At 39.6% G+C, this 19,773-nt stretch overlaps 1 protein-coding gene across 1 annotated transcript; it reads right to left on the bottom strand.

The window, feature by feature from the left end:
- Positions 1-4,376: 4,376 nt before the first annotated feature.
- On the bottom strand, positions 4,377-11,791 carry tshb (thyroid stimulating hormone beta). Its single transcript, XM_004910716.4, has 3 exons — positions 11,755-11,791; positions 9,626-9,788; positions 4,377-7,577 (listed from the first exon to the last, which is right to left on the bottom strand). The coding sequence occupies exons 2-3, from the start codon at positions 9,785-9,787 to the stop codon at positions 7,317-7,319; spliced, it is 423 nt and encodes a 140-aa protein (XP_004910773.3). The 5' UTR covers position 9,788; positions 11,755-11,791; the 3' UTR covers positions 4,377-7,316.
- Between the last annotated feature and the right edge of the window lie 7,982 nt (positions 11,792-19,773).

The raw sequence follows: 19,773 nt of genomic DNA, 5'->3' as shown, positions 1-19,773 counted from the left end.
ATATTTTATTTTATGTACAGAAATTCAACTGATTTGGAAAGCCTCATGTCTCCTGAATGTGCCAATACCTGATAAATATATAGTTTTATGGAGATTTCTGACTTTTATAGATCAAAAACTCCCAGCAGTAAATTACCAAATTTTCAAAGCATTACAGCAGAATACGGCATACTTACAGTGGTGTGAAAAACTATTTGCCCCCTTCCTGATTTCTTATTCTTTTGCATGTTTGTCACACTTAAATGTTTCTGCTCATCAAAAACAGTTAACTATTAGTCAAAGATAACATAATTGAACACAAAATGCAGTTTTTAAATGAAGGTTTACGTTATTAAGGGAGAAAAAAAACTCCAAATCTACATGGCCCTGTGTGAAAAAGAGATTGCCCCCCTTGTTAAAAAATAACTTAACTGTGGTTTATCAATTTCAATATCAATTTCTGTAGTCACCCCCAGGCCTGATTACTGCCACACCTGTTTCAATCAAGAAATCACTTAAATAGGAGCTACCTGACACAGAGAAGTAGACCAAAAGCACCTCAAAAGTTAGACATCATGCCAAGATCCAAAGAAATTCAGGAACAAATGAGAACAAAAGTAATTGAGATCTATCAGTCTGGTAAAGGTTATAAAGCCATTTCTAAAGCTTTGGGACTCCAGCGAACCACAGTGAGAGCTATTATCCACAAATGGCAAAAACATGGAACAGTGGGGAACCTTCCCAGGAGTGGGCAGCCGACCAAAATTACCCCAAGAGCGCAGAGACAACTCATCCGAGAGGCCACAAAAGACCCCAGGACAACATCTAAAGAACTGCAGGCCTCACTTGCCTCAATTAAGGTCAGTGTTCACGACTCCACCATAAGAAAGAGACTGGGCAAAAACGGCCTGCATGGCAGATTTCCAAGGCGCAAACCACTTTTAAGCAAAAAGAACATTATGGCTCGTCTCAATTTTGCTAAAAAACATCTCAATGATTGCCAAGATCAATATCTTGTGGACAGACGAGACAAAAGTTGAACTTTTTGAAAGGTGCGTGTCCCGTTACATATGGCGTAAAAGTAACACAGCATTTCAGAAAAAGAACATCATACCAACAGTAAAATATGGTGGTGGTAGTGTGATGGTCTGGGGTTGTTTTGCTGCTTCAGGACCTGGAAGGCTTGCTGTGATAGATGGAACCATGAATTCTACTGTCTACCAAAAAATCCTGAAGGAGAATGTCCGGCCATCTGTTCATCAACTCAAGCTGAAGCGATCTTGGGTGCTGCAGCAGGACAATGACCCAAAACAAACCAGCAAATCCACCTCTGAATGGCTGAAGAAAAACAAAATGAAGACTTTGGAGTGGCCTAGTCAAAGTCCTGACCTGAATCCTATTGAGATGTTGTGGCATGACCTTAAAAAGGCGGTTCATGCTAGAAAACCCTCAAATAAAGCTGAATTACAACAATTCTGCAAAGATGAGTGGGCCAAAATTCCTCCAGAGTGCTGTAAAAGACTCGTTGCAAGTTATCGCAAACGCTTGATTGCAGTTATTGCTGCTAAGGGTGGCCCAACCAGTAATTAGGTTCAGGGGGCAATTACTTTTTCACACAGGGCCATGTAGGTTTGGATTTTTTTTCTCCCTAAATAATAAAAACCCTCATTTAAAAACTGCATTTTGTGTTTACTTGTGTTATCTTTGACTAATAGTTAAATGTGTTTGATGATCAGAAACATTTTGTGTGACAAACATGCAAAAGAATAAGAAATCAGGAAGGGGGCAAATAGTTTTTCACACCACTGTAAGCCAAAAATCCTGGAACATTAGGTTTACCCCAGGAAACCACAGTTGAGTATTTTGGCTTGGGCAAATAAGTTTTACAGACAAAGTCAAGCGAACAACTATGCATAACTGAAAATGCAATAAAATACCTAAAAATGCACCAAAATACAAAAAAGGTATTGCGCAGTGCGATTTGCGAATACACTATACACAATGGCAATAAAACATTTTTTTCAGGCAAGAATAAAAACAATGCGATTTAAAAAAAAAAAAAAAATACAGAAAATTGCGTAAGTGTGTACACTTGGCAAAATGCGTGTTGTGTGTGTGCAAGTAAGTGTTAGTGCTGTAAGTGCTGTGAATGTGTGAAACCCCCCCAAAATGTATGTGTGTGTGTGTAAGTGTGAGTATAAGCGTGTACTAGTGTAATAAGTGTGTGATTGTGTGTGTGTGTCTGACACTTACCTGGGGTCAAGAAGCTGGAGATTAGTGACACTTTAAGGGTTAAAGGAAAAGTGAAATCACTGGGGGTGACATATTTTAGGCATCCCCAGTGAATATAATTTCTTACCTGATATTCTGCAACAGCCCAGGGTACTTATATGTGAGCAGCACACTTCTTCTGCTTCTTCATCCATCAATGGTCCCGGCCAGCAGGACCAGTAGAGTCCTGGGAAGCAGGAAGAAGATTTCACCATGGTGCTCCTACAGAAGTTCCACAGGTCGGTCCGGTCTGATTTTCTGCTAACAGGAGCCAGGGGTCTTTGGAAGCAGCTGGTGTGCAGGATTTTGGGCCCCTTCATGGTCAGAGGTAGGCCTATGTAGAAACTTTGCCTTCCTTGAGCTGTTTTCAATAGTTATAGCAGTTGCAGTGTGGGGCCACAAGATGGATAACAAAAAAAAAATCTGTTTTTGGTCTGACAACCTCAGTGTCGTTTTTGCTATAAACAAATGAATGTCATGTTTTCCCACTGTACTGGCCCTGTTACATCATTTAATGCTGCAGTGCCTAGAGTTTAGGCACATGTATACCTGGTTTTAGCAATGCTGCAGTGGAACACTTCCCAAGTGTACCCATTGGGAGTTGAGTGTCTGGCCTTTGCCTTTTAAGGACAATTATTGATCACCCCTGTGACATGGAAAGGGCATGGTAAAGCTTTGGGAGAGTGGCTTAATTAATTAATCAGGTTTGGGCCTTTAATTCAAGTTTCTTGGTTTTAGAGACTTGACTAAACATTTTGCAATACTATAAGCTGGAAAAGGAGGGGGTGTGCATTGATAGCATAGACCGGTCACTTTCATTTTATTGCAGTGTATTATGTCATGTTTACAGGAGGTTTGTATAACGCCTTTTGAGATCGCTCTTTATGGTGCGGCCTTTGGATTGGCCTTTTTTGACATCCCAGTTTAACACGGTATTTAACAAATGCCTTATTTACCTTTATTGAAACTGTAAGTTATTTGATACTTATTCCTTCTGGATTGGTGCTGTAAAGGAAGCATGTGTTCCGGGTTTAAGTAACCAGGCTGTGAAACATTTAGGGAGGTAAATGACTAAAGCTGGCCACACACGTGGCGATTTACGATCTTTGGTCGCATGAAAGATCGTTCCAACCCTCCACTGACGTTCAGTGCTGAATTGTCAGATATGGAAGTAGAAACAATAGGATTTCCACCTCCTTCTGCCGATTCAGCCCTGAACATAGATTTTGTTCGAGCACCTTCGATGGCGCCCGATCAAAATCTTCTAACCCGCCCGATCAGCAAGTCGACCAATATCAGCAGCCTCCTGCCCAGCCTCCTCGCCGAGTTGGCATACACGCACCGAATATCGTACGAAACGAGGTTTTGTACAATATTATCGGTGTGTGTATGGCCAGCTTAACTGCTTTGTCTCTTACATTTGCCCAACTCTCATTGTTCACTAGTTGTTTTCTTTGTTTTAGGTTTCTCGCTGCCAGTTGTATGCCTGGTTGGGCACTCATATTATTCAGGCTGCCAAGTAAGCTGAAATTTGTCCAGGAGGCAGGAATGTTGGCTTCCATGGCGCAACTTGCCATTGGAAGGGGACGTGGTTTGAGGTGGCCAAGGGTGTGTGTGGAGCCAGGTATTAAGCTGCCTGTAGACTCTTGAATGTATGGGTTCCCCATTTTTTTACAAAATAAAGGTTGGGTTGTAGTTAGGCAACTTCATTTAGAAGGTAATAATGCTAGGTTGTTGGGAGCAGGTTGGGTTCATTTAAACAATATTGGTACGGATATTTTTTTGTCCAGCATTTAGAATGGAGTTGAGAGAGCATACACAAACTTCTTGTTGGGATTTGCACTTTGTCAGGATATAAATGTTTGGGGAACAATGAGGTTGTTACATGCCCATTGATCTATACAGTGGCTGGCATACGGGCTTATATAGTCACATGATTGTTATGTTCCAGTAACAAAGCTTTGTATTTCATTGCTAAAGAAAAAAATAAAGCTCTGGCCGACTCTCACCCAATAATACATGGTCTGTGTTTTGTTATAGTTTTGGTCAAAAATAAATGTTGAAGGGAAGGGGGTGGGAACCATCTCCACAGTCTCATTAGCAGTATTAGGCTATACACACTCTAGTGCCAACAAATAACCTTTATTTTTTCCTAAATATTTTACAGAGGAATTCTGCATGCTATAAGTGGAGACAAAAGCTTTAGGTCGTTCTCTTGTTTAGTGGAGGGATACATTTCAGGGAAGATAAAATACTAATTTATGCCTAGAGATATACTTTCCATGCTGAGCAGTAGGTTAAGTAATTAGATCATGTATATTAGCATAAATAGTATAAAGTAAGAGATACAAGGAAATACAGATTATATTATTTGGGTGTTACAGAACTTCTTGTATTTAGACATTTCAGCAATGACATATATTTGATATTGCAAACCCTTGTCAATGCCATTTATCATCTGCAGATACAAATACAATAATGAATTGTAAATCCTCCAGCCATTTTTATTCCTAGGAACAGTGATAAAAGCAGAACTCTTTAGGGCTTATTTACATCCGCAAGTGCAGTTGCAGTCCCTGCAGTCAGTTGTGTGCTACACCACTTTCATTAAAAGCACTTGCATCAAAATGTGCTCCTTGCACTTCCTTACAGTTGCGCTCACTGCTGCCCAGTCCTTCCTGCCTTCCATTCCAAATCAAGCGCTGCTGTGTCTATTGATGCAGGGGGAAACCCGAAGCTACCACCACTTCCTGACCAGGAGGTAACTCCAAGGTGCCCTTTGTGCCTAGCATCAATAGGCGCAGCACACTCTTGCCTAAAGAATTAGACATAGATGTCACTCTCACACTAAACATCGAAAATGACAGCATCTGAATTTCTGCACAGTTGCCTCCTATTCCCTATGAAATGTGCATGCAGTTGTGACCACAATTGCAGTTGGCATGGCGCAATTGGATTTGCACTATGCTCATTGCACTTGGAGCATTAGCCTAATAACTGCCGCTTTTAGAGCAAATAGGGATTGTAAACACTACCAATCAAAACTGGGAAACTCTACCGGTTAATTGCTATTAGTTACTCCAGTCACCTACAGCTCACTGTAGTGTATGTTTTTCATAAGAGATCTGTACTGGTAGAGTTCTGTTAGAAAAAAAAAGTTATATTTTGGAAGCAGTTAATTAAAGAATTTTGAAAATTTGATGTGTAATTTTTTGTATTTGTCTAAAACCTTTGTAGTATTGCATAATGCTAAGCTTGCGATAGGATAAAATTTGAGGCCTACTAAAAATATTTCAATATTTGGCTTCATTTATTAAAGAACAGCCAATAACAGGTTGTGCCCAGAGAAATTTTTTGTGCAGTCTAGAATGGAGTAAGAGTTATGCCTTACTATGCAGTGCTGCATAACAGAGGGAATGGTAGGTGGGCACGTGCCAGGGAGCACTGGGGACTGCAAGGCACTGGGCAGCCCTGCAGTTAGTGTGGCGGATATTAAGTACAGAGCTCTCTCTGTGGCAATGGTAAATGACCCCTTTTTTTATCGAAGCTGTTCTGAAAGTCATGGAAATTAAATCTTGTTTGATATTATCCAAGGGGTCATTTATCACCACAAGCTCAGTAAAGGTACTTGAGTGAAAATGCACTTGCACTGTTATATAGCTGCACTCACTTTCTCTGCCTTCCTGTTCCAATGTTATCACTGCTGCACCTAGTGATGTTGGGTCCCACTGGCTCTGATTTCTAAATGCAATTGTATTCATTTTAATGCCACTACTGCATCAGGCCCAGCTCTCCCTGGCGAGCACAATGATTATGGAATTCTTGGGGGGAAGCCATGCTGATCGTGCTCATAATTGCACCCCCTCTTATGGTCTCTTTAAAAAGTTGTGCATTAGAGACTGTGACTGCATTATTGTGAATTCTTTTACTTTATACATGCTTTTATGGTCATAGAAACAAGCATTTGTTTAGTTGTCATCAATGTCAATTAAGATCATTTTTTGTTTTTTCTGAAAGATGCAATGATCTCAAAACACTTTTAGGAGGCACATTTAGATACATTGAATTCACTGTACATTTTTGTGTGGCTCAACCAGTCGTATTTACAGATATTTTGCATTTTACTTTTGTTTTAAAAGACCATATAAAAGATTAATAGGACAGGATTTGACTAATACATACAATTAAAGATAAGCATAACAATAAATATGTAGGCACACAGTCTTTCTGCTTTAAATCTCTGATCTTGTCTGTATCTTGTGCAATGTTTGTGCACACTGCATTAGTGGCGTTACTACAGAGGAAGGGGTCAGGGGGCCTGCACTACAGGGTCTGCTTTCTCAATAGTTTTAGGAACCTGTAGCATCTGGGCACCCTCCCCACCAGCAGCCAGACAGACAGGCAGGCAGACAGCCATGGGGGGGCAAAGGGTTCTTACTGCTGTGCACGCCAAAGCCCTTCACAGCTTAGTCACACCACTGAGCCTTGTATCAGATAAAAAATTTGATGAAGGTGCAAAGTCCCTGATTTTAAGGCACCCAAAACCTTGCACCCACTGGCACTCCTTAGCTTGCATGTCTGCATGATACACAATCTGGGGGAGTTCTAGGGGACACCCATTCTGGATGCAGCACTACCAGAAGCAGTCAATGTTGCATTTAGAATGAAGCAAAACCCTGCACTCCATTCTGAGAGCACTAAGAGCTGCTCTTCAGGGCACAACCTGTAGGCCAAGGTACATAGTGAATAAAACAAGACATTTGCCACCCTTTTTAGCTCTTTTCACCTTGTCTAAGGCTTCTTAAATTCATTTTTTTTATTTCCATTAGATAAGTAGGTTCACAGGTTTGCAGATATCAATATTTGCCATTAACTGCCCTGGCCACCTAAGTCATTCTTTGGTATATGGAAACCCTTTACTTGTCAATCTTGGGAACTGATTCATTAATTTTATTCTATGTTAATGTTAGTGTGCCCTGGATACTGGATAAGAATGAAAAACAGAGAGTTCTATTATCAGTACAACTGTGTTTCTAATCTAATTATTATCATGAAACTCATTTTTACTAAATGTAGTTTGAAAAGCCAAGATATTGAGGCTCAAATGGTTTTGTACAGTAATTGGTTTTGATGGTATCTTGGACGCAGTCAGTGTAGCCAGTGTTGCATTTATCACACTCACAGCTAATGGCTACTGGGTAGGAAAAGAGCGGATTCACGTGCATTGGGCAGCCAGGAATGGTCACTGTCCTGTGGATATATTGTTTGTATGAACAGACTTTCTGAGACATTAACATTTTAGGCAGTCCTTCCTTCAGGTTGGGATCCTAGGAATGAAATAAAAAAGCACAACATTACTGTTTGGGGTAATAAATGGAAAGGAAAGGGACCCATAAACCCATAAAGGGACCTATGACATAGATTTTAATTGCTGCTTAAATTGTCCTATTTCACTTGTTTTGGGAGAATTTATATTATTATTTTATATGATTTAACAGGCAAGTTAAAGTGCACCTAAAACTTTCCCAGCTGGGTTTCTGCAAATGTTACTAGAGCAACAAATCTGTACATTATCCATATTAAGGTTTAACGCATGTTGGAAGTTAGAGTGAAAAAAGTTAAAGTAATATCAAAGATGGATTCTGTGACCACTGAAGTCATACAGACAAAGACAAGAGGTCCCCTGCACTTATCCTTCATCAATACATTAAGGAAACATATATTATGGTCCTCTGTTATAGCTCCCATGATTCCAGATTGAAAATGAGTGAGTGCAGAGGACCTCTAGTCCCTGAGAAAACTGTATAAAGAAGCAGTAGAATTCTTAAAGTGGGCCCAGCGCCGGATTTCAAATTCTGCCGCCCCTAGGCCGCCCCTCCCCATTCATGCCCCCTGCGCATGCGCGACCAAACCCCACCCCCCGTGACGCGCCGTGTCGACGCAAGAGCGCATGCGCAGGCATTTAACTCCCATACGGAGCAGTGGGGAGAAATCCCCATTGCTCCGTATGGGAGCAAAATGTCAAAGTTTCGTTGCGGTGGGGCGGCATGCCGCCCCTAAATTTATGCCGCCCTAGGCCCGGGCCTTTGTGGCCTCGCCACAAATCCGGGCCTGAGTGGGCCTGTCACCCAGGCATAAAAAGCTGTATAAATTCAAATTAAATATGAACCCCAAACTCATTTTTTTATTAACACATCCATACCCATATTATTAAAAGCATTTAAAAATCCCAGCTGTCAATCATATATTGTCTGCCCCGCCTCTATGCCTTAGGCATAGAGGTGGGGCTGGCAGTTACTTTCACTTTCAATTCAGAACTTCTTAGATGCTGCTGCTCTCCTCACATTCCCCCTCCCTCCTCACCATCTAATTGTGTAACCAGTGCCTGGACATGGGCATCAGGTCCCCCCATACTGGCACAGAAACAAGCTGTTGGCAGAATGCAAAGTTTGCCTTGGTAACAGTGTCCACAAAATGGTGCCTGCCTGCCTGCTTGCTGCAACTGTGAATGCCAAGGCTGAAGAAAATAAGATTCAAATAATTAATATGGTGTAAGTGAAGTTTATTTTGCTTGACAAATACAATTGAAAACAGTCTGGAATTATTTCTTAGGGTGACAGGTCCCCTTTAATGAATGAGATGAAAGTGAGCGTAGGAAGAGATTGGGGATGACTGTGACGTAGTTGGCCAGCTTAAATATATTGTAATACATTGGATCTTTCTGCACAAAATGCATCCGTGTCTGGCATATAATGATATGGGTGAGTGCAGAGAATTTCTTATCTTTAACTTTTGCTTGTGCTACTTTTTTACCCCAGTTCATAGTTTCCAAACTGTGGGGCTGACTAAAGTAACTGAAGGGGAGCCCACTGTGAAGGCCATTTAGGATGACATTTTTGGTGACTGTAAACTGTTCTCTTGGTTACTCCTGGCACTACAGCAGGGTGATTCAAGACAAGTGTTCTGAGCAAGGCAGCATGAAGCCAAGAAATTTAAAAACCTCTAACATAATTTCTATCAAGGTCATTCTGTTTGGCCACACCCTTCCTTATTACCCCCCATAGCCTCCTTTTATGTTATAATACCTTTACAAACAGCTAGCAGGGGCGCGGTCTAGTTGTCCAGTAGCACCATGAGGGGGTGGATAGCTGAAAACATACATAACTGTAGCAAAGATACTTTCCTGTGTTTTCCTACAGCCTGTGGAATAACTATGAACACATTGCTAACAAATTTTTGAATGCCACAATATACACTTTGATCTATTCTAATTTATGCATTCATTTTGCATCAATAGTTAAGATTAAAGACATAGAAAAATGACCTGGATATTGATATGAATTCCAACTATATTTAAATTAACCACAAAATATACCTTTGTCATACAGAATCCTGAGCAAATAGTGGTATTAATGGCAAGGCAGTAAGCACACTCTTTCTTCTCCACATACATGGTATATTCAGTTAGCAAACAGAGTGAGAAAGCCTGGCCAACGGCAATGCAGAAAAGCAAGGGTGCAACAAAAATAGCTCCCATTCTGAAAAACAACAAAAATAAAGTCAATAAAGAATCTGTAGTGGCAGATTCCAAAAGTGAATAGTAATGAAATGTTATGTTAAAATTAATTGACACATTCTGCATACATAGGGAACATATATCTTAGTTTCTTAATAGATACAGTATGTGCATTTGTTACTTCTAGGTTCAAACTGAGTCAAACTGTCTCTTAGGTAAAATCTTCTCTATTGTTTTATTTAGCTGCAACCATAAACCTCAATGTACAGGTATGGGACCCATTATCCAGAATGCTTAGGACCTGGTGTTTTCCAGATAAGGGGTCTTTCTGTAATTCGGATCTGCTGATAAAATTATTTTAAACAGTAATTAAACCCAGTAGGATTGTTTTGGCTCCAATAAGGATTAATTATATCTTAGTTGGGATCAAGTACAAGGTACTGTTTTATTATTACAGAGAAAAAGGAATTCATTTTTAAAAATTATTTGATTAAAATGGAGTCTATGGGAGATGGCCTTTCCGTAATTAGGAACTTTCTGGATAATGGGTTTCTGGATAAGGGGTCCAATACCTGTACTAAATGGTGCTTCATGCATACATTACTGTACTGCCTTCCATGAAAATATGAAAAAGTAATTATTTTACTTAATGTGTATGCATGCAAAAATATGTAAATGTGTAAAATGTGATTTTTATATTGTTGGTGCTTATTATTTCAGCCAGTATGTACAACTGAGATATGAATACAAGTCATTGTGTCTTTTTTTCTAATTATATAATACATGCATTTTCTGTACATACCACTAGGGGGCAGATATACAGGCCATTATAGTAGACAGCAGGAAAGAGAGCCTTATGCTTTTGGAATTTGGATTTATAAAGCAAAACAATGAAGTTCTGGGTATTATCAACGCTACACTTTATTATCTGAGGTAAAATGTGTTTAGAATGATAGGGCATCGCACTTGATGGGTGCAATCACAAGACCATGGAATATGTACTGTTTGTTAAAGATGAAGTGGACGTGCAGACTACAGCAAGGTACGGTAGCCTGAGAGTGTGGAAGGAAGGACAGCTGCACAGCAATATGGTTTTGTGAAGCCTAAAAAAGAAAAGTAAAAAAGACAGCAAAAATAAAAAGTAACCATGAACCCTACAGAACAGTATTCGATGGTCAGACAACCGATTATGCAAAGGTTAGGGTTAGAAAAGCAGAAAAACCAATACTTTAAATCAGTCAGTCAGTTGGTTAACCTTTTTTGATCAGGGTATTCACGGACAAAATCATATAGATATAGATCTTTCTCTATGGTTCTTTACTTCTCACAGAGAAGTCTCAAGCCTCAATCTTGTATTCAGGGTAAGAAACACTATATGGAAGAAATGTTTGCTGTTTGCTTTTCACCTGTATCTGTTACACTACTGCTAACTTCATATTGGACTGAAGTAATGACATCTTTTGTAATGATCATTTATGTCACGGAGACGTCACTAACAGAGACGCGCCTGACACCGGGACGGGGTACAAGGGGGTTACACTCACCTTTCACCCAGGTTAGACTAACATCAAGCACCCCCAAACAAACCACTGCCCCAAATAACTATTCGCTGCCACCATCTATCATTAACAGGCGATAGAAACCCAATTACTGAAATATATCGCACACAAACTTTCTTACTGCTGTGAGGGATACTTCTACTACTTCCACACACACACCAACAGCCACGGTTAATTTACATATACACTGTCCTACTGACAGTCCACTAACTAATAGCATGCACACAACCAAACAATTAGTACACTTCTAGGCCTGAGCAGTCATACAAGGTACATGGGAATTGATATAGAGCCGAAGGACATAACTTATTAAATTTTATTAAATATTACAACAGTAAACAGTGCATTAAAAGAATATTACAAAAGAGACATGTACAAACAGTAAAAATAAAAGGGAATAAAAACACAGAGAAATCCTAAGTATGTTACCGAATATCCTGTGCCCTCTGAGGCAAGAGGTTGAAAGTCCTGAGCCCATCCCCCAACATTATATGCATAAGTTGCGGCCTCCAGAATGAGCTAAAGAATACTTGGGCAGGCGTGCTTTTATTCCCCACTGGGCTCCTCCCTCATTACCGTATGCATGAGGAGGGAGTGCCCAGGAACTGGTCACATGGCCCCTTTGGGTGGTCCCCACCCACCCTCTTTAGAGAGCTGTACTTCTCATGCCAGTTTCTTTTCATATAATATTGGTACTTGCCAGTATTCAATATTATTATGAAAGTATGGAATTGTTTTAACCTATATATGGGCGATCAAAATGATACCAAACATGAGGGGGGTCTCATGTCCCAGTCCCCCAGAACCCATTCCTGCTCAGAGAGGGGTATAGGCTGCCCCTGTTTCGTATCATTGTGAAGCCTGCGGCTTCCTCATAAATCCTATGTGATTTATGAGGATGTGGACCCTAAAGCAGCGGAGATATGGATCCATTTCTATAATCCATATTTTCTGATAGCTGCACCCCCCTGCTGTTCTTGGGTCCACACTTTGCCTCTCTTTGATCAACAGATCAAAGACCCCAGCTTCCTGCCCTAACGGGCTGGTCCCGCATTGTCTGATGAAGTTGTTTATGTTGTCACCTTCCACAGTCCTGGTTGTGTCTTTAGGGGATATTTGTGAATTACCCCCTACTGGGAAGGGTTTCCCTCAAATGTGGATTTCAACCAGACTGAAATTGAAAATTTAAAATCTATGGAGCCTTACTGCTCCAACATGACAATTTATATGAATTAACCAGTTTTCTATTCTATTTTATAAAACTTCAGGAATTTGCCATGTTTATAGAAAGGTAACAGTAAAGGTAGTCTACTCCACATTACTATATAGTGGTCTGGTATCCAGTGCTTATGTATATTTTTCTGATTTTGACTTTTGTGTGCACTTTCAGAAAGTTAAAGCTATTCCTATTGGGCTATACACTAACCCCCCACACATTTTTTCTATCTTTTATGAATTTCTGTTCCACCTGTAGATGCTAAAGAGGACATAAGGCAAAAATACCTCTACACCCTACCTTCATTTCTCTCTGCCCTATGCTTCTTACCCCAGAGGAAAGTCCTGTCTTCTTAAAGCCAAAACAGAAAATTCAGATATTCAGATAATATATTGGTAATTGGTGAGAACTAGCTGAGCTATTGAGGAGATTCCATGCCATAGTGTAGAGATATACTACAGCATTATAAAATGTATTTAAAACATGCATAAAATACTCCTTTTTCTACCAAATGTTAACTTAAAACATTTAAAAAAAAAGCTTTTGGTAAAACTGTATTGTTATCTTTAATTAATATAGCATTACATTTATCATCATTCCCATCAGTGCCTGTCCTGTGTAGCCTGCTGTCTGATTTCCCTGTCACACAACATACACGGACATCAAATTCATCAGAAGCCAGTTAACCTGCCAAAGAAGTTGTAGATAACGACCTGGTTAGATTTAGACTCAGAACCCCAGGGCTGTAAAGTAGAAGAGCAAACCGTGTTCTGCAATTTTTATTCTCATTAGGGTGGCCAAGGGTATCAAGTTAAAATATTTTGATATTGGTTTATTAAGTTAGAATTTGGGTAAATGACACGTTAAATCAGTTATTAGGATTGATTAACCTGTTTTCAGCCAGGAACATTATACCAGCTTATCCAAGAGAAACAGGCTTGGACATCCCTCCAGGTTTCTCATATTCTCATAACAATTGTCCAGACCCAAATATCTGCCAACTGTCAAAATTTTAGTTGCTTACCCATTTCTATATTTCATGGCGAAATGAAGCTAGTTACAAAATATTCATGGAGTGAATACATATATGAATAAACATGTATTTTTCAATATGCTATAAAATGACAAGATTGCAATAAATAAATACAGTTGTAGGATCTATTGTCTAGAATGCTCAGGAATTCATCACGACAATCATTTAAACATGAAATAAACCCAATAGGATGGTTTTGCCTCCAATATGGATTCATGCAGCTTACTTACCAAGTAATTACAAGATATTGTTTTATTACTACAGAAAAATTAGAATGACTTGATTAAAATGGACTGAAATATGGCCTTCCTGTAATCCTATGCTTTTCTAGATAACAGATCCCTTACCTATTAGTGCTTCTCTTTGCTCTTAAGTTATACCGTATAATATATAAGACTTATATTGTTAAAAAACAGGTGCCATTAAAGTGATACTGACACTAATAAAAACTACTCTTTAAAATATTAATTGACATAAAAAGTTACCGATAGGTAATATTGATTTTTTTCGCCGATAGGGCTGCATTTGTAATTGTTACTTGAAGTCCCTAAACCTGACTGTTTTGCCAACCTGACTGTCCCTTCTCAACCTGTCAGTTATAGCTTCTAATGCTAACTGACTCCTGCTGCACAAATATGGCAGCCCCCTCATAGAGAAACATGGGGGATCAGATAGGTAATGTTAAAGCATCAGGCAAGTGCTTTGAAGGATAAATACCATGCAAAGACAATGTTATGATAGATGTTAAAAAAAGGTTTCATTTCTGGTATCAGTATCTCTTTAAAGGCAGTCAGTCTAGTTTTGTTGACTTGATTAATACATGCTGCCAACAGGGTGCAAAACTTGTAAGTACACATAAGAATTCTAATAAAATGTGGAGAAATACCTTTTTTTCCTTACCTGATTCAATTTGAGAACAGCAATAGAAATGGTAGCAGCTGCAGACCAGCATTTTTATACCCCACTGGTTAATTCCACCTTGAGCTCCTTTAATCTGCATTAAAATATTACTTCCTTATCAGTGAGTTATCTTTTGGAAAATTCAGATTAAAGCAGCAGAAAATTGGATTGGAACGGTTGAGCAGGAAAAATTAAAATAAAATAAGTAAAACAAATCAACACTAATTGAAACTCTCAGCTTGGTTGTGCAGGCTCTGCTTGTACCATGCATGTCACTGCTGATATCATCTTTGGCATATGGCCTAGTGAAATATTAGAAGGCATGGTTGAAGTTCTGTCTTTGTTGCCTGTAGGGTATTGTATGTCTGTAGCATCAGTTGATTCTGTGAGCTAAGATTTACTGTAATCAGCTCTACACTACAAGTCATATTTATCATTAAGCTGTAATAAGTAATGTACAGGCTTTAGAATAAAATGTAATGCCCTGATACACAATGTAAAAGTAAGGGTCTAATTTATTTATTTTTGGAAAACCTCGAGGCACAGCAAATAATTTGGGAAAGTCAGCTGTGATACTCTTAAGCAGATCAAATTATTAGAAGATCAGGTATATTACAAAAAAAATTCAGGAATTAAATCAAATAAGGTGGTCAGATCATGGTTATGCCTGTAAAGGAGGGCAGGGCTGTATCTATATATAGGTACCCGAGGGCCTGTGCTTAGGGTGGCAGCTTTAGCTGAATGTTTTATTTATGTTTAGTTTTTAAGTGCTTACTCTGCCTAGTGGCAAAATGTAGAATTTATTAGTGAGGTCATTGGTTTGTTAAAAAGACATACATTAACAAAAATAACTACGAAAATAACAAAAATAACTCATTGCAAAATGTATTTTGCAGCTGATAGTTTGCATAAAATTTGTGTGCCTATATAATTTTAAAAAATTTTAATTGAAAAAAAAAATAATTAAAAACCTCCCTAGTCAGATGATACCTGTACAAATCCATCCGTGATCACCCTCACCCACGGAACTTGGGGGTGAGGGAGAACACGGATGGAGGTGGCCACGACCCCAATTTGAAATTTGGTGTCAGAAGAAGGCAATTACCGTATATACTCGAGTATAAGCCGTTCCGAATATAAGCCGAGGTACCTAATTTTACCTAAGAAAACTAGAAAAAGGTAATGACTTGAGTATAAGCCTAGGGTGGGAAATGCAGCAGCTACTGCTAAGTTTCAATAATCAAAATAAATACCAATGAAATTACATTAAATGAGGCATCAGTGGGGTATAAGTTTTAAATATTTATTTCAAAGAAAAACAGTAAACTAGCTCTTTAAGTGGAGAAGAGGGTCAACAAAAAAAAAAAAATATATATAGTGTAATACTGTTATTACTTCACAATGCGCACTCTCATGTGCTTTTTAACACCAGTGATGACTTTTACTTATATCACCCTTTTGTGCCCAGTTGTGATATCCCTTTCCGATTGCCAATCTACTTACAGACCCCCTTGGGTTTATATGGCATCCAATTGGTTCGCTTGTAGCTCACGACTCTCTGCTTTCCCACCTCTTAATTTCAGGCAGTGTTAGGAACCACTTCACATAGGTAAATTTCCAACTTTAGCAACTTTTCACATAGGTAAATTTCCAACTTTAGCAACTTTAGGTTAATTCCACAACCTTTCTGTTTCCCTTCGCCCTTCCCTTCTCTTCTGTGCTCCTCCTCTGCGTCCTCTCTCACCGATCATCGCTCAGGAGGAAGCCGGAAGTGGCGAAACGCGTCAGCGGTGAGAGAGGACGCAGAGGAGCACTATACAGGGCAGGACTGCTGAACCCAGAAACGACACTGCAGGTCGGGAACAGGGAAAGAAAAAGGAGCAGCCACCTGATCCATACCAGTGACTCCTGATACGCACATCCTATACTCTGTTTGTGAGTGTATTGGGAAGTTTTATTTATATTAAAGTATTTAAGTTTTTACACATATGGCGTATGCATTTATCCCACAGTAAGTGCACAGAAGGCGCGCCGCGCCGCTCGTCTTGCCGGCTTCCTACTAGTGCGCGCGCCGCGCGCCTTCATTCTATTTAAAGGCGCAGGCGCGCTGACGCATGACGTCAGCGCGCAATGGCGCCAGATTTGAAATATTTAAAGGGCCTTTCCTTTGTTTCTCATTGCCCATGATAGGTTTATTCCTGGTGCCTGAATTTGTGCTTAAAGCTTTTGTTTGTTCCTGTTTTTGACCCTGCCTGGCTTAGATGATTCTGATTATCCATATCCTGATCCGTGCCTGTCCTTGACTACCGTTTTTGCCTCATCCTTCTGATTGATTATCCGGTTTGACCCATTGCCTGCCTGACGATCCTAGTTATCTGCCAGCCTCGACCCAGCCTGTCTGACCACGTATTTGCCTACTCCTATCTGTACCGTGACCATTGGCCTTAAGACTTTCTACAGTCGTGCCCCATTGCTAGCCAGAACTACTGCTCTGCACCTCTCGTATAAGTCCAGGTGGCATCCGAGTAGCTGAGGGCTCCTCCCAAAGCCAAAGGCGGTCACGCTACTGGTGAAGCACGAGCCGAGACCAGGGTGCTTGGCACTTGTTCTGGTATTGGGTGCCGACCGTGACACATATAAACCCAAGGGGGTCTGTAAGTAGATTGGCAATCGTAAAGGGATATCACAACTGGGCACAAAAGGGTGATATAAGTAAAAGTCATCACTGGTGTTAAAAAGCACATGAGAGTGCACATTGTGAAGTAATAACAGTATTACACTATATATTTTTTTTTCTTTTTTTCTTCTTTTCCTCATAAGACCTCATCGCTAAGTCTTAAGCAGAAGAGGGCACTTTGGAGTTATTTACTGAATTTTATTTGACCACATCTAGGACCATATGGATGTCAATTATGCTAAAAGTCAGAGCAACAATTTAAATGTCTTTGGGCACAGCTTGGTTTCCGTGTAACAGATCCAGACATGTCCCACATTGGAACATATTAATGACATCAGAGAACAATCTGTTTTGTGTTAAATAAAGGTCATGTATGAATTATTGATAGCTGGTTTTCATTAAAGTAATACATTCTTAAAGGAAGCAATTTCATTGAATGATGTAAGCATTAATGTCATCTATCCCTGAAAAAGATTATATCTGTGTCGTTTCCAATTATAAAAAAGGTTATAAAAAGGTTAGATTGCTCAGTAAGTGGTTTATATGAATATGACCATATTATTTATATACTGCAGCACAGTTGCTCCGTTAGATATCCCTTTCTAGAAGAACAGTCAGAGTAGGAAAGCAATAAACTGAAATACAATTAGATCTTTTGGTGCCAATTATGTGCCACAAGGAACTCACAGAACAGTGTTTATTAAAACCAAAATTGGAGTAGACACACGCCTATAAATAGAGGCTGCTGGAGGCAGAAGCAGGGCATACTAAGGGGCTGATTTACTAACCCACGAATCTGACCCGAATTGGAAAAGTTCCGACTTGAAAACGAATATTTTGCGACTTTTTCGTATGTTTTGCGATTTTTTCGGATTCTGTACGAATTTTTCGGATCCAATACGATTTTTGCGTAAAAACGCGAGTTTTTCGTATCCATTACGAAAGTTGCGTAAAAAGTTGCGCATTTTGCGTAGCGTTAAAACTTAACGCTACGAAAAATGCGCAACTTTTCGCGTAAGTTTTAACGCTACGCAAAATGCGCAACTTTTTACGCAACTTTCGTAATGGATAGGAAAACTCGCGTTTTTACGCAAAAATCGTATTGGATCCGAAAAATTCGTAAAGAATCCGAAAAAATCGCAAAACATACGAAAAAATCGCAAAGTACCGATCATTACGAAAAAAACGCAATCGGACTCCATTCGACCCGTTCGTGGGTAAGTAAATCAGCCCCTAAGTGTTTGCCCCAAACCCACCACTTCTGTAATGGAGTGCTATCTACTGTGCACAATTGGCCCCTACACTGGCTCCTGAACAAAATCTACATTTAGAGCTGAATCAGCAGGTGGAGGTAGAATCACTATTGTTTCTACCTCCCTATCTGAAGATCAAAATGCAAAAAGGAATCAAACAGCTCCAGACAGCATTTGAAAACTGCAGGGAATTTAATGTCAGTGTCAGCACACTACACGTCTCTGGCAGAGCCCTATCTGACTATTCAGCCCTGAACGTCAAAGGGGAAAACAAACGATCTTTCCTGTGACCAATGGTCGCAGAAAAGAATGTTATTGCTATGTGTATGGCCACCTTAAGAATCATGAGGTCTACCATTTGTCTTCTGAATGTATCTTCTGGGCTGAGACAGAGCTAGGGCTAACTGGGTGTTGAGGCATGGGCGGGTAATAAAAGGATGAAATGGAGACATAGCTGAAAAAAAAATCCAGAAATACCCTATGGGAGGTGGATATATGTGGAAAAGCCAGGTGGCCAACTGGCCAATCTTTTACATACCCAGCTGGTAAGAATAGTTGAAGGAAATGCAGACAACTCAACTGAAACAAATTTTATGGTGGTCACACCAAAAAAATAGTGTTTTAAAGTAAGTAAAATATACTGGTAAAAGTGGTGTGGTTGCTATAGAAAGACTACTATAGTTTATATGTATAGCCAGTTCTTTAACACAACTAAAACTAAAACCCACCCTGAAACTGCCTCAGATACAGGGGGCATTGGGCACAACTTTAGGGCCTGCCAGGTAAATATCTATATTTGTTATTAAATATGGCCTGTGTGTGCTTTCAAGACAAATGAGACAGTCACCATTGCTGATATTTTCACAGTTCTGACACAGGAAGAAGTTGAGTAATTTCACTAATATATTGGTAAGTTATGAAGAACCTTGAGTAATTTCATCAATATATCCCTAGGTCTTGAAGAATGCTTTTCTGCTTGCCCCTTGCACTTGCACTTGAGGATAAGATTTGGTGGCGTGCATGCAAGCAGTTAATACTTTTAAGTTATAGATTAAGTTAAATATATAGTGGACAAACATAACTCTACACAGCATAGAGCAAAATAGTATTAATTAGTTATTCGTGTCCCTTTAACTGGCCATCTTTATCTGCGCGATGTACAGAGGGCAAGCAGATTAATACGTGTCGATGAAAACATATCTCGTTGCAAATTTTCGACAGGCTCTTCCTTTCACCTAATGGAAATAACAAACGTTTCTAGGAATTGTAGTTTCAACTGCAGAGGCATGTAAAGCGCTATATCGGAGCATGACTCCTTATCAACTACAAGTTCCATCTTCCCTTGCAGGAGAAGGCGCTGTAGATTGAA

This window comes from Xenopus tropicalis, chromosome 2, assembly GCF_000004195.4.
Source record: "Xenopus tropicalis strain Nigerian chromosome 2, UCB_Xtro_10.0, whole genome shotgun sequence".
In the NCBI taxonomy this organism is placed as follows: Eukaryota; Metazoa; Chordata; class Amphibia; order Anura; family Pipidae; genus Xenopus; species Xenopus tropicalis.
This window is presented reverse-complemented; position numbering and strand designations above follow the sequence as displayed.